This window comes from Lampris incognitus, chromosome 11 (assembly GCF_029633865.1).
Source record: "Lampris incognitus isolate fLamInc1 chromosome 11, fLamInc1.hap2, whole genome shotgun sequence".
Lineage (NCBI taxonomy): Eukaryota > Metazoa > Chordata > Actinopteri > Lampriformes > Lampridae > Lampris > Lampris incognitus.
The window spans coordinates 8,906,768-8,922,442 of NC_079221.1; the positions used below are offsets into that span (position 1 = coordinate 8,906,768).

Here is a 15,675-nt window from a genome sequence, read left to right on the forward strand (position 1 = left end):
CAGTTTACTGAGCCTGTTTGCATCCGCTACCCTCAATCTGCTGCCTCAACACACAACAGCAAACAGGAGAGCACTGGCCACCACGGACTCATACCGCATCCTGAGCATTGTCTGGTAGATGTTGAAGGACCTCAGCCTCCTCAAAAAGTAGAGATGGCTCTGTCCCTTCTGCAGAGGGCATCAGTGTTCTTAGCCCAGATAGATGACTGGGGTGGCTCTAGGAGGTGGCCCTCCTCGATAAACACCTTATCATTCATGATAGATAGATAGATAGTCTTTATTTTCCTAAAGGAGGAAATTTGTTGCCATAGCCTGAACATCAAACTACAAGTTCACCTCTAAACATCCATATGTAAGTTCATCACATCAGAAAACAAATTCATCTACACATATAGTTACATATATATGTGTATACATATACATGTATAAATCCATATACTTAAGACAGTTACACAAGTCCTACCAGATAGCACATACATGCATGACATTTGATGGGGCAAGGGTATGCACGGACAATGGCATTGGCTGGGGTACTTCATTTAAAGCTGCCACGGCAGAGCGGACAAAACTTCCCCGACTTTTCTTTCCAGGCTATCGACCTGTATCTGTGACCAGATGGGAGGAAAGGGAAGAATGGGTTGATGAGGTGCCTGGGGTTGTGTGCTCTAAGAAGTGCTTTGCATGCGACGGCTTTGCTGTTGAGGTCTCAGAGGTTGGGGGGGGGGAGGGGCCAAGGATTTTGGAGGCAGTGTATGTGACTGACTCCACCATTTTGCTGACTGTGAACACCGCGATCACTGTACAGTAACGAGACTGCAAAGAGAGCTTCTGCACAACAGTTTCTATTCTCTGTGGCTTAAAATAGGTGTCTTATTCTAGTAGAGTTATATGTAAATACATACATATATACATATATATGTATATACATATATATGTATGTATATGTATGTATGTATGTATGTAAACTACATCATGAGTTCTGGCAAACCAAGACAAATTCCTTGCAAGTGTAAAATCATACTTAAAATATATAAACATATGCATGGTGCACATATGTTTGAATATTTTGTTCTTATTTCTAGTTCTTATTTCATCTTTTATTTCTATTTGTTTCTGTTTTTCTTGTTTCTATTTGTTTCTATTTTCTTGTTATCCTGTTAGTTTTTACTAGAGCGTGAGTGTCTGTAATAGGACCCAATTTCCCCTCGGGGATGAATAAATAACATTCTGATTCTGATTCCTGTGTATTTATTTGTCATTTAATTCACCAAATTATCTCGACACATCCTCTTGCTGAGTGAACATGGCAGCTGTGGACCAGTGTGCAGAGACTGGAATGGTGGTGTGGTGGAGGGGGAAAGCACCTAAATGTGCTTAATCCATCTTTTTACTTGCAGACTCATCGTTTACCTACCTTTTTTTTAAGGCAGACATAAATCTTAATTAAATCAATGAATAGCATGCACCAAATAGAAAAAGCATCAAACCTATTTTTAACAATAGCTATGGTTTATTTCAGTGGGAAAATACATAGGATTAATGCTTTCCTAAAAACATTGCTCGTATGGGTAGTTGTTTGCCTAATGATGGTCACTGGTTTGTTTACCCACCTTTTATGGGTCTGGCATCAATCCTCAGTACATTAATGCACAGGACGCAAATCTAAGCAAATAGTATCAACCTGATGTTAATTTACCAACAAGTCCTCCAACCCATACGACCACACAGGTCGTTTGTCCTCTAATACGACCCACAGGAGCGTTTCCTAAATTAGCGCCCCTACCGGCGGCAGGAGATATGCCACAGATACTTTTAGGCTCTGTGCATTGTGGGTTTTTAAAACAAATTGAGAACAATAGAATATGTAGTCGGTGCGTTGTTGTGTTGTTGTTGTAACTAAGCTTGCTATTGGCAGTATGTTTACCTATGAATGACGTCATAAGGGCTAAATTAACGTTAGCCAAAAGTTAGCAAGTCAGCTAGCGTGGACATTATAACCACTCTGTGACATGAAACTTTTCTTTTGTCAATGTTCGTTCTCGCGATAGCTTATGGAAGGAGATGTTTCTCGTGACAGGGAAAGTAACGTGTTATAATTACGGAGGACCGCCAGGAAGTAGCTCAAAACGGAACTATAGGTCGTAATAAGCTGCCTGTTCAAACGACCTATGGGGTCTTTTTTTTTTGATGGAGGACAGTCTCTAATTTAGAGTATATCGTGTATTTCATTGGCAAAACGCGTAAAATAACGTTTTAGTTTCCTGAAATTAGAGCCCGTCTTGTTCGCTGGTCGTCTTCATGGTGATCCCTGACTTTGACCTGCTCTGTATTCAGCACTACGTCACAGGACTGAGGACAAATAAGTAACGTTTGTCCACTGACGTTGTAACACAGTAACGCTGAAACGAGTCCCGTCGCGGTGTGTGTGTATGTGTATGTATGTGTGTGTGTGTGTGTGTGTGTAGGGAGGGAGGGAGAGGGGGTCAAATCCCCCACCCCCACCCACACCCAGTCAGCCACGTCATGGCGAGCACGAATTCCTCGGCGCGCCTCAAATTTCCTGAAATCACGGAGCTCCACTTCGCCTTCGCACCGACACACATCCAGCGACCACCTCCTCCTCCTCCTCCTCCTCCCTGCAGCGGAAAAGCCCTCCACAATGGTAAACGACGCTCTCTTTTCCCCCTCTCACACAAAAGTAACCTACTCGGCATGTCCTCCAAGTCCTACACGAGGGTAGTATGCGTGTCGTCCGGTGGCTGCTAGTTAACTGATGAACTTCCATGGTTGTCCCCCCCCCTCCTCCTCTCTCTCTCCCGTGCTCCTCGAAGCTGACTTGTTGTGTATTTGCTCTCCTCCAGATGTTCCGGAGTGTCCCCGCGCTGCTGCTGCTGCTCGCCGCCGCCGCGCTCGCTAACGCGGAGGTGAGTTTGTCTCACGGGGCTTTTTGTTGGTTATAAGATGTTTGGGGGGGGTTTTATTTTCTTAATTGTTGAGTCTTAAAAGCGTTGGAATTTTCCTCTGCAAAAAAACAAAACCGCGGGAAAAGCGTCGGCGCAATCGGTCGCTGTCTATGAAAGTATCAATAGGAATGCGGGAGAGTTGTGTCGCAAAACCCCAACGGCGACAACAACAACACATCTGGACGGTTGGAATTAGCCCCCCCCCCTCCCAAGGTTACACCGAGCCTACGGTCTTTAAGCAGGTATGGCGTAATAATCCCGGGCACGCTGCGCGTTATGAGACTTCATTAATGGCTGCAATTACCCCCCCCCCCAGTCACCCCCACCCCCCCAGTTCAATCCAGCTGCAACTGGGACCGGTTGTGTTAATAACGGGACCGTCACGCTCCGTTCCTGTACTGTACCAAATCAGTGGGGAGTTCGGGCACCGGATTTGGTGCCTGGTTTGTTTTCTATTCTTTAAAGTGCAGCAAAAAAAAAAAACCCGCTATAACAGGATGTTAAACCCTTAACTATGCCCGTTTAGACCACACGCGCGCGCGCGCGCACGCCTGTAGTTCTCAGTTCTTGCAGAATAGAGGTAGGCGTCTGCTGTAGAAGCCGCCGCCGCCGCCGCCTCGGCTGCACAGAGAAGGCGGTAGCCGTGCACACGCTGAGGCAAATGTTTGTTCCGTTGTGCAGCGGTTGTTTTGAGCGGTCTCTCCGGAGTTAGACGTGTTACGTGTCTGCGCGTTTAGAGTGTGGTGAGGGGTTCCGGGTACTTCTCACCCTCCTGGGGTCTCAGGCTCCGCGGTGCTAAGTAGTCTAACCGCTGAGCAAACGCAGCTGACGCGGCGTTACTTTAGCTGGCCCGCCGGCGCGTCAGGGCGCCCAAAGAAAAGAGGGCGCAGACCTCCGAGTGTTGTCTAGATACTTCACTTGGTAAATTGCTGGGGTAAAGCAGGGTGAGCCATATGCGTTGCCCTCTTACGAAATGGAAACATCACGCACACGCGCGCACGCACCACACACAACAGACGGTGTGTCATGGCCTTACCTCACTGGAGGCAGCTGCTGAACACCTGGTTTTGTGTTGACTTCTCTGTTGACCTACACACAAATGCTAATGGCTGTGCTGTGCGAATGACAAACAGCGCAGTGTGAGCGGTCCGCCATTCCAGGGGGGGGGGGTAATGGTGGACCGCTTCTTGTTCTGGCACACACCAAAGTTTTGCGTCAAACGTGAAAAGTCAAGATAGAAATAACAGTCTGCTGCCCTATGCCCCTTTTCCACTACATGGTACCGGCTCGACCCGACTCGACTCGCTTCTGTGTCCATTTCCATTACCGTAATGGTACCGCCTCAGCGTAGCTGGTCGTCATAGCGACGCCTGGCTTTCAATTTCTAAATGTACTTTTAAGATAACGCCGCTTCGGTATTTCAAAACGGCAGGGGCTGGTTCCCATCGATGCAGAGAACGGATGTAGAATGGAGTAGAGAACGGTCAACTGAGCATGCGCGAAATGCCAGGCACTAGGATTCTAGGAAGACCCACCCCTACTCTGCGTCTGATTAGCTAACTTTAACCCTAACCCCGCCCTAACCCTAACCTTAACCTACCCAAACAACGGGGGCAACGAGTACTCGCGCATGCTCAGTTGACCGTTCTCTGCATCGATGGGAACTAGCCTCTACCGTTTCAAAATGCCGGGCGATATCCCATGCGCGCATTGATGACAGAGACGGTGACGCAAAATGACGTAGTGACGCCTTTCTCTGACCAATCGGAGGTCCGCATTGATTTTGGTACCCGCTCCAGTTTTGTTGGAACCTCGACAAAGGCGGTACCAGGAAAGTGGTAACAGTTACCAAAATGCCGGTACTTTCCAGCAATGACTGTGCAGTGCGCATGACTTACAGCACAGTGTGAGCGGTGCAGTTCAAGGGGGGCATGGCGGACCGGTTCTCGTTTGGCCACACATCAAATGCCCCTTTTCCACTACGTGGTACCGGCTCAACTCGACTCGCCCTCTTTTCGTTGTCCGTTACTGGAAAGTACCGGCATTTTGGTAACTGTTACCACTTTTCTGGTACCCCCTTTGTCGTGGTTAAAAAAAAACGAGCGGGAACCAAAATCAACGCAGGCCTCTGATTGGTCAGATAAGCGCGTCACTGCGTCATCAATGCGCGTCACGCTGGGATCTCACCCGGCCATTTTTAAATACCGAAGCGGAGTTATCTTAAAAGTACGTTTTTGAAACTGAAAACCAGGCGTCGCTATGACGACCAGCTACGCTGAGGGGGTACTGTTACGGTAACGGAAAGCGACACAGAAGCGAGCCGAGCCGAGCCGGTACCGTGTAGCGGAAAAGGGGCAAAAGTTTGGCTTCAAATGGGAAAAGTCGCGGTAAAAAAAAGTAGTCCGCTGCCCTTTACGCCGTCTTCACAGCTTTAGCAGCCCGGATGTTAGCGCCTCCATCACCGCGGCGTTACACATAAACGATATCGCCTCACATCTACGCCCCGATCTGACCTCAGTGCTGTCCCTGCTGCTGCCTGCAGGACAAAAAAAAGCCCCATTGTTAGTGCGTTTATTAGATTCCTGCCCTGCCTCGTCTGTGAGGATGGCATGGCGAAAACAACACGGCTCGGTGTCTGCTGCGTGTACCCGCTGAAGCCAATGGGGGGGGGGGGCATTAGAAAGGCATCTATTCTGCACAGGTAATTGCCCTGATAATGTACGGCGTGTTGACTGGCTCGCGGGAGGGGTCTTGAACCGGGCATGGGAATGTGGTGTCCGAAGAGGGGTCGACGATCTGGAGTATAAGAGCCTCTCGGAAGTGCACCAAAATGAGCAGACAAATGGGAGCCTGCGGCCTTGGTTGTGCGTTTGCGGCCGGAGGTGCGCTGGGCTGATTCTTATCCAGTTACGCCCCGCAAACAGACGGCAAGGGAAAGCACGAGAGGTTAAATAACACAACAGCAGACTGTCAGTGTGTACAGTTCTTTGTGTGTGTGTGTGTGTGTGTGTGTGTGTGTGTATGTGTGTGTGTGTGTGTGAGGGCCGTGACAGTGTTGATTCGATGTCGTTGTGTTTGGTGTTGTTGATTTGCCTACAGTGATGATAGGTTATTAAAACATGGACACCGGCTGCCAGTTTATTACAAAGGAGAATGCCAGTGTGCTTCCCGAGGTGGTAAATTGCCGTGTTTGGAGATAGGGCTGCTCAGAGATAGTGTGCCGGGGCTTGGGGGGGGGGGAGGACTCTGTGTGTGTGTGGGGGGGGGGGCTGGGGGGTAGATAAGCATCGGCTGAATAAGATGTTAATGTTTTTACTCAAACACAGGGCGAGCTTGATATGCACGGCAATCGAGATAAACACACAGCTGAAAAGTCCCAAGAGTTTGCAGCCTTGGGAAACACACACACACACACACACACACACACACGCACACGCACGCGCACCGACGCACACTCGGTAACAGACACACACAGAGGACGAAAGAGAGAGAAAACAGTGTTTCTTTTCTTCCTCAAGACATCCGGCGTCTGCGTTGTTGCTGTTGTGTTGCCCTGCTCTCTCCATGGGGCCGGCGGGGTAACGACACACCGAATAACTTCCTTATCAGCACTGCGGCTGGATCTGGCTTTGGGGAAACGCAGATATCGGGGGAGAAAAGGGGTGGGATGCGGAGGGAGGGAGGGAGGTGGGGGGGGGTCTTGGATGAACCTCTCCTCCCCTCACATGGTTCGACAAACAATGGAACAGTCGGAGAGAATGAAAGAAGCAGCGCTGTTGCCGATAGCAGGCCTCGTTTCCGGTCGGGAGGCCGCCTCCTCCTGCTGCTGTGTCCCCCCACCCCACCCCACCAACCCCAACCCCAACCCCCCGGACCTGTGATGGGGTGGCCTGGCAATGCTGATAGAGGTGCAGCCGTTCAGACACCCTCCTGTGTTTTGTGTTGTGTGTGTGTGTGTGCGTGTGTGTGTGTGTGTGTGTTGACGCCTGCTCTTTCTGTGCTCTTGTCTCTCACTCAAAGGTGGCCTAAAAATATCTGCCCAGGTGGAGAGAACAGGAGCGCGAGAGGGGGGGGGGGGACGCTGTGTCCTTTGTCTGTATCAGCCTGCTCTAATTACTGTAGCTTCTAACACCCAGCCACGGAGCCTGTGCAGGGATCGGGGGGGGGGGGGAGTGATGCAAAACAGCAGTGAGATGAAGCCATAGATATGCAATCTGAGCAACGGGAGATTGGGAGTGAGGGAACACCTGGCTATGGGGTTTCGGGAAGAGAGAAGAAAGAAGTGAGAGATGGGGAGAGAGAGGGAGAGAGAGAGAGAGGGGACTGTAATTCATGGCCCTGTAGTGTGAGCCCCTCTCTACTGACAAGGCTTGAAAGGAGTCCTCATTTAGCAAACCAGCTGTACTGCTGTCTTATCATTACTGCCACTCTGCACTCTGAGGCACAACACACACACACACACACACACACACACATATATATATATACATATATATACACACAGGCAGGCAAACGTACATCACACACACACAAACAGGTTTAATGACAAACACCGGGATTTAATTGTCGCTGCATCAAAGCCTTTGTGACTCACGGTTAATGAACATGTGAACTAGTCGTGCACGCTACATAAATAAGGGCTCCAAATAATAATAAGGGGGTTTCATCTCCTCCGCCCTTCGCTGCAAAGGGGATTCAGATGGTCCTTGAGGGCAAAAAAAAAAAGAGTAACAAAAGGAATATTCCTCTACTTTCCCTCCTTTTCAACTCCCAGCCAGAAGCGGCAGGTTTGGTCGTCATCTGAGACGTCTGTTTGGTTGCCGCTGATATTTGGTTTTCCTTCGGCGGTTAGAATTATGGCCACTACGTCACAATTTCAGCTAAATTGGCATAAAAAAAAAGCCAGTTTCGGCACACCCTGGTTGTTGTTTCAGCATGCGTGAGAAACCTGCGTGGTCCTGAACGTGCTGTGTTGTTCCAAGGCTCAAATCCAAAGGACGGCAGCTCCTGTAATAATTATATGAGACTAAAATCCCAACATCATCACTATTTGCAGTCTGAGCCTCCCTGGGAAGTTCAGGACTAGTCCTCAGGCTCGGCATAGTCGCATATTTGTACTTTTTATTTTAACTTTTTGGGGTTTATTTAATGTTCTGGGCCGAACCAGACGTTTAAGACCACAGACAAACGGGCTCTGCCAGATAAAAGATAGCATGCGGGGCAGCCATACAAGTTTTTCTTCGGAGCAAAGGTGCCAAGTTGTGTTGTTTTTGTCAAGACGGTACGTCTGGTCTGTATTCCAGCTGAAGCCCCGTCCCAGACGGCAAAATTGCTGTGGCCCGGACCCGTCCCACACCCGACACTTTCATCCGGCCCACATACCGCATGGAATGATGGCACCTGGGCGGTCCGCTCCTGTCTGCCAGATCTGGGCCAGAGCCAAGCCATAGCAATGCCGCATGTGCCGCATATTTGCCAAAGGTGGCCCATATGTGTTGTGTGATATTTGGGCCATATTCACCATTTACCACACGGGCCACTTCAGGGTCACATCCAGATCACATGTTGCCCAGAGCACCGCATCTTTGCCAAAAAAGGCCCACATTGGATTTGGCATATTTGGGTCATATTTGCTATTATACATGTGGGCCACTTCAGACTCACATCTATTTTGTCAGAGCCAGAAGGCCATCAGTGCCGCATCATTGCCTGAAGTGGCCCACATCCGGATGCTGTCTGGGGTGGGTCTGTCGCCATTGCCTCACAGCACTGTTGTTGAACATTGTGGTCACCGGACAGGCCATGTCCCCACGAACACGTCTTAAAGAACCAAACTGGTGTGTCCACCGTTTTCCAAAGTATAGGCTACCATGTTTCGGGTATTGTGAATGGGGTTTCCTACCGTCCAAGCAGCCGTGGTTTCCACTCGTTTTAGTACAGAATGAAATTTACCTTGCAGAGACTTGAAACTTGCTTGAGTTGGGTAATCCATCTCAGACAACATGGAGTCCGCTTTATTTTATGTCCAAATTACGCTATCATGAATAGTGCGGATTGATTTGAGAAGTTTTCAACTGTATTATCCTCCAATTGCTGTTTCAGTGTGGATGGACAACTTTTCAAAAAAAGGGTCTGACGGGGCGCCCGGGTAGCGTGGCGATCTATTCTGTTGCCTACCAACAGGGGGACTGCTGGTTCGAATCCCCGTGTTATGTCCGGCTTGGTCGGGGGTTCCTACAGACACTATCGACTCTGTGCATAACTGTAGTCCACTGACTTCCGGTTTCTACTGCAGCGGTCATACCAGTTTCCTGTCTGTTGGCGTGTGCTATCGACAATGGCACATTTTTCGCGATGCCTGCAAGATTTACCACTAGCGCCTTCTCTGGTCAGTCGGGGTGCCTGTTCGGGGGGGGGGGGACTGGGGAGAACAGCGTGATCCTCCCACGTGCTACGTCCCCCTGGTGAAACTCCTCACTGTCAGGTGGAAAGAAGTGGCTGGCGACTCCACGTGTATGGGAGGAGGCATGTGGTAGTCTGCAGCCCTCCCCGGATCGACAGAGGGGGTGGAGCAGCGACCGGGACGGCTCGGAAGAGTGGGGTAAATGGCCGGATACAATTGGGGAGAAAAAGAAAGGGGGGGGAGGTCTGAAAATGCTAGTTGGAGCTAAAAGGATGTGTCGACTGATCGATTAGTCAGTCGACAGAAATGTAATCGATTACAGTTTGTCTAGTTGATGAATCATTTGAGTCATTCATCAAGTAAATGAAACCCAACATTTTTCGGTTGCAGTTTCATAAATGCTAAGATTTGCCCGCCTTCCTCTGATTTATGTCATTATGAAAGGAATATTTCAGGGGTTTTCTTGGCTGTTGGACAGGCTAAGTAAGCACCTTTAAGACATGACTTTGGACTCTGGAAACTTAGCAAGGGTATTCGTCAGTATTTGTTACTTTTAACAGACTAAATGACTGATCGATGTAATGAAAAAAGAATAATTGACTATGAGAATGATTGTTAGTTGCACCCCTAACGCTAGTGTGGACGGAAAACGTTTGACTGTTTTCATCATTAAAGCGGCGTTTTCCAATTTTCTCCGGATTAGTGTGGACATGGCCTAAGACGGCCGTGGCACGCTTCACATTCCCCAGAAGAGGTTTGTAAACAGGACTTTTCCTTCTCCAAACATTCTCTAACCATTAGCCCCAATACTGGCCTCAATGAGGGAGCAGAGACTGGGCAGGGAATCTACCCGCTCCCCTGGGCCGGGCCTTGGTTTAGCCCCTCCTCCTACCCACTGGAACAATGCCCAGAGAAACGAAAAGGTAGAGCGACAGAGAGAGAGCGACGGAGAGAGAAGAGAGAGAGAGGATGAGAGAAAAATGAGGTGAGGCTCTTGGGTCGAGAAAGAGAGCGATGAACATCGAGAACATATGGCACTAAAATGAGCTGAAGAGATCACAAAATCAATACTATTAAAGAAGCAGCTAATGAGAGGGAGAGAGAGAGCGAGCGAGAGAGAGCGAGAGAGCACAGTAAAGTAGAGGGCAGTTGGAGAGATGGATGGAACGGGAGAGAGAGAAGAGAGGACAGACATCTCTCTTCTCTTCTCTGGGTCACCTGGCAGTACATAGGACGGGGCTGACACTGTCCCACCGGCGTGACAGCAGGGGAGGATGGGGGGAGATTCTCTCTTTATACGATTTTATTTTCTCGAGTGACACTAACTGCTAGCAGATGTGGCTCAGCCCAAACTATGACTTACTTCCTGCTTTACTTGGTCTCTCTCTGTGTCTTTTTCTGTCTGTCCGTCTCTCTCTCTCTATCTGTTTCTTTCCCAATCTTCTCCTCTCTAATCCATTCTCTCTTTCTTTTTCATCTATTCTTTCTTTCTCCCCCTCCTCCTCTTTGTTTCTCTGGGTTCGGGTCTGAGTGCATTCTACTTGCTGTTGACTTTCAGCTCATGGGTGTGGAATTAGAGGCTGTGGAATGGGATGACATCACCCCGGCTGTTGAGACTTTTCATTTATACTGACCAAAAAAAGAAGAAGAAAGAAATAGAAATAAAGACAGGCATTCAAAAGGCAGATCAATACAGCCTCGTCTTTTACCCAGGATCCTTTGTTTCTGCAAATTGATACCCCCCCACTCCTCCTAAAGCCACCCACACTAGTTTTTGCCCCATCCACAAGGGGAGAAGCGCCCCCCCTTTGTTCTTTATGTAAATGATCTAGCACAAGAAATCAATCAAGCCAGTTTAGGAGTGACAACTGATGATTTTACACATCAGTGTTCTTTTGTACTCTGATGAAAACTGTTTTAATTGGTCGAAGTGAGAGTAATCTACAGGACTGGTTGAAATCTTCAATATCACGAGTTTATGGTGCAAGAAACGGAGATGATACCAGAAATAATGAGGAAACTCATTATTATTATTATTATTATTATTATTATGCATTTTAGAGAGCAATGTGACCTACCGAGCGACTATACATGTCAGTTGGGATGGAAATATTTGTTTTAAGGAAGGTATGAAGACTGTAGCCCATCCACCCAGGACAGCACTGGGCTGCATGGTAGATAGAATGAAAGTGTAAAAATTGGGTTTTTTAATCTATTCTCAGCTCTGTACTGCAAGAGGAAGCCCCGTTTTATTTCATTTTATTTAAGGTCTCAGGGGTGGGGGTGGGGTGGGGGGGGTTAAGGATTCACAATAAAGCAGCTCCATTCAACACCAAGCTGTAAGGTGCTTTCTTGGTGAACACAAGTTTTCTCCTAAAACTTGTGTTGCAAAGTGACGTGCTTAGTCCGAATACGATATATGGTCACAGAAAATCACTTCCATATTCATTCATTCAGACATCCACTACATTTTTAGCAATACATTTAACATTTGCGCTGTAGGCTGAATGTAATTCAATAGTAGTATAATTAAATTAGCAGTGGGAGACAAAAGTTTAGAATATCATAAAGTTCAGAAGTAAGGCTTAAATTAATTCAGAGTACCGACCAGAACCCTACATTACCTGTAAGTTTCTGATAGAAGCAAAATGTCTTCATGTGCACAGCTCAGGAGCGGCACCTTACCTTTGGCAACTGAGGTTGGCAGATTATTTCGTTGCACTGTATTGCAACTTGAGAGAAATACAAGTGAATAATTCTGAAAGAATTTATTCCACCAAGGAGAATGTGTTAAAATGGCTCTTTAAGGAACAAATTCAGGTTTTACTCTAGACAAGAGAGACAAGATTGATGGTTTGGACATGTGTGCAGGAGAGATGCTGGGTATATTGGGAGAAGGATGCTGAATATGGAGCTGCCAGGGAACAGGAAAAGAGGAAGGCCAAAGAAGAGGTTTATGGATGTGGTGAGAGAGGACATGCAGGTGGCTGGTGTGACAGAGGAAGATGCAGAGGACAGGAAGAGATGGAAATGGATGATCTGCTGTGGCGACCCCTAACAGGAGCAGCCGAAAGTAGTAGTGGATTCTAGACAAGTCTATGCTAAGACCATGGCGGAGAAGGTATCTTATACCCATATACAACAAACTAAATGATACGCACTACTGTAAAGATTTTATTAAGACTGAATTGCGATATGCAGCAGAACTGCTGTGTCTTGTCCCTAGGCACAGGACAAGATTTATGTTACAGAAGCATTCTGGTTTCCACTTCTATTTTAGTCCGAGTAGTATTGACCAATCAGGTTTGAGTAGGTGGTGATTTCTACAGGAAACTGCTTTGGTTGCATGTCGGTAACAGTCTGTGTGGGGAGCGAAAGAGGTGGAACGCATTGGCCAAAATGCCTTCTGGACCTAAAACACCCACAAAAAGTATCGGTGTTTATGTATTGCGAGCAGAAATGTTCGACCCGTGTCGACTACTTGTGAACCAATCCGGTCAAGTCCAACTCCATTCTCGTGTCTCAAGTTGCTAATCCGACCGTAAACAATGACGGACACATGGAAGAGGAAGTCTTCATAGGAAACAGAGTAAGCAGCCAGCAGCTACACAGGAAGCGGTAAAATGCGAATCTAAATTATACTGTTTTAAAAGCTAGTTCTTTCTAGATTGTTTCATTCCTTTCCTAGGCCCAAAACCTTCTGTTTCCCAGAAAACCCACTGTGGAACAATGGCATTCGCATTCAACCTAGCTGAATTGGCAGATTTTCGAGGGGGTGCCAGAAGTCAATGGATGTGACACCTCCCTCCTACCAGTCCACACACTGGAGATAGAATCCATCCTATTTCTTTTTTTTTTGCTTGTGTGCCATGAGGCCTCTCATGGCACACAAGTAAATCCAGGCCAGGAGAGGAAGTAATGCCGGATCAAGATATGCAACATGCAGTGGCAGCTTTGAGTGTCATCTCAACCGGACTGGGTCTAGGTTAACGAACAAGAGTGATAACGCATGCCCAGATTACTGTCCTCCTTCATGAACTGGCTGGGCAAGCTGTCATAGATGCTCAACCCTTAGTGGTAGCCGTGGCCGACTTGCGTCATGCTTGGCCAGGAGGATTTACAATTCAAGGTGATCAGGCTGGGAACGTCACCTTCAACCCTGCTCTCTGGGTCGTGGGGTATGATGGCATTGTTAACCAAGCCAACTGGAGACTGAATAACAACCAGCCAGGGAACCCACCTCCAGCTGCGGCACCCGCCCCATCTGTCAGAGAGATACACCCCTGGGGACTTGCTGGCTACATCAATCTGAATGTTGCAAATGGACAACCTGTAAACGCTCAGGTCAGTGACCATCCCGCAATCATTGAGTTGATTGTACTGATGGCTGCTAACATGCCGGCCGGGGTTAGATGCAGGAATGATGTCATGAACCTCCTTGTCCTCAGAGTGACAATTGTGACCAGCTGAGGAAATATCACCAATGCTCAGTTGAGGGGAGTGATCCAGGCTGTCGCCAAAGAGATCATGATTGACGACATCGACTTCACCCGTGACATGGTCATCCGCGGCTGGGACTATTTGACCCTTCCCGCCAAGGTGGTGATTTCCAGGCTATGTCTGATGTATTGTCTTGTGCTGCTGGCCCCATCAGCCTGCGCCTTGCCCTCATGGGAACTCAAACGGAGTTCAAGATGCTGACAGGAAGTCACTATTATCAGGGCTGTCAGTGGCTTCAGAGACTTTCCCTGGCAGGACCTGGCCAAGACAATCCGGCGTGTGACAGGCATAGACGAGGCAGCACTCGTTGTGGACTTCACTAATTACATCGATCTGGCACCTCCTGCTCATGAAGCCCATGGCCAGCCTGCAGCCCAAGCTCCTGGTGGACACTGGGCTGGGTGGGAGTCTGCGATGAGGCAACAGGCTAAGGGGCATCATTGCAACCCTGCGATCGCCAATATGCTGTACGCAGCAATCAAACTAACCATCCAAGTGGGTGGAAACATGGCAATGCGGTGATACCAGGACCTGGACAATGTTACAGTCCCAACACGCCCCATCATTGACCAGCGGCTTGCTGCCTATATCCAACAGCGTGGGGCTGCCAACAACCCCTACCCGAATGTCCCTGCCCCGGCCGACAATGACATTACTACCATTGCTAACCATGTCATCTAGCCCTGACCCCTCTTGGGATACGTGGTCTGTGTGTGACTGTACAGTTCTTATACCTTTTCTTGATGTAATCCATCCTTTGTTCACATGATTAAGTGCCTTTTTTCCTATGAACCTTGATATACCTTACATTTCTTACCTCTATGTACTGGAACAAGTGGTGATTTGTGGTAATCTCCATCTGAAGGGATGTTCTTGTTTACTACACTTTCTCACTCGGCGGCTAGTCGACCTGTATACCTCTTTGTGTGTTGTTAAACAAATAAACAAATGTAGAAAGCAAATACCAAAAAGTAATCTACCGCTTCCCCAAAGACTTAAACAAAAAAAGCTGCACAGGAAGCTCTGAAATATTGGCTGTTGTTCTGAGATTGGTGTCTCCATATTTACATTTACATTGTTTGTACTATATCTGCACATATTTCCTTGGATATTGTCATCTATTAGATGATGCAGGAAAACAAGAAAGGCCATCTATCCTTGGTGTATGTGAGTCTTCCTGAATGTGACCTGCAGTGAGTATGTAATCAGTTGGGCAGGATGGTGTAATGTGTTCAGATGAGTATGGCTGTGAGTAGGATTCTGTATATATTTATAGTGATGTGGACATGTACTGCTGCATGAGTTTTTGTTTTTCTGCGAGTACCACACATACTGGTGTCTACTTTCGTTTACAGAAGTCATTGAGGGCTGGGCATCTTAGGTCATATCATATCTTAAAGCAATCAGTCGAACCCAAATCCATCAATCAACCATCTTGCCAAACCGCCTGTAGAATTTTACCTCAGAGCTCCTATCTGTATAAAACATGCCCTCATCATACCAAGGACACGTCCTGCCAACTTCTCTATCTTGTCATCGTGATATAATCCACAGAATATCAACCAGACACTGCTGTAGAAAGGGAGCACTGACAGAGACTGTCAGTAGAGTCTGTCATTTTGGGGGTTAATTCATGTAAAAGTAATTTCTACAATCTCCTGCTTGCTCAGCAGGCAAGTCTGATCTCGGAGGACCGGGGAATACAGTAAGACCGAATCTGATTTGATTTGAAGATACAGTTGAATAGACTCAAAGAGAAAAAAAGATGTTAGAGATTTGAGAATAGGGTACTTGCATTATTAAGGGCTA

At 47.7% G+C, this 15,675-nt stretch overlaps 1 protein-coding gene across 2 annotated transcripts in view; it reads left to right on the forward strand.

The window, feature by feature from the left end:
* The first annotated feature begins 2,511 nt into the window (after nt 1-2,511).
* The window catches only part of LOC130120947 (follistatin-related protein 1-like), a 40,853-nt gene continuing 27,689 nt past the window's right edge, over nt 2,512-15,675 (forward strand). The window contains exons 1-2 of one of the 2 annotated variants that reach the window (XM_056289773.1): nt 2,512-2,662; nt 2,862-2,924. In XM_056289773.1, the coding sequence (XP_056145748.1) occupies nt 2,660-2,662; nt 2,862-2,924 (66 nt within the window). In that variant the 5' untranslated portion in view covers nt 2,512-2,659. Of the gene's footprint in view, nt 2,663-2,686; nt 2,737-2,861; nt 2,925-15,675 lie in introns of those variants that run through there. The other variant, XM_056289772.1, reaches the window with a different exon arrangement.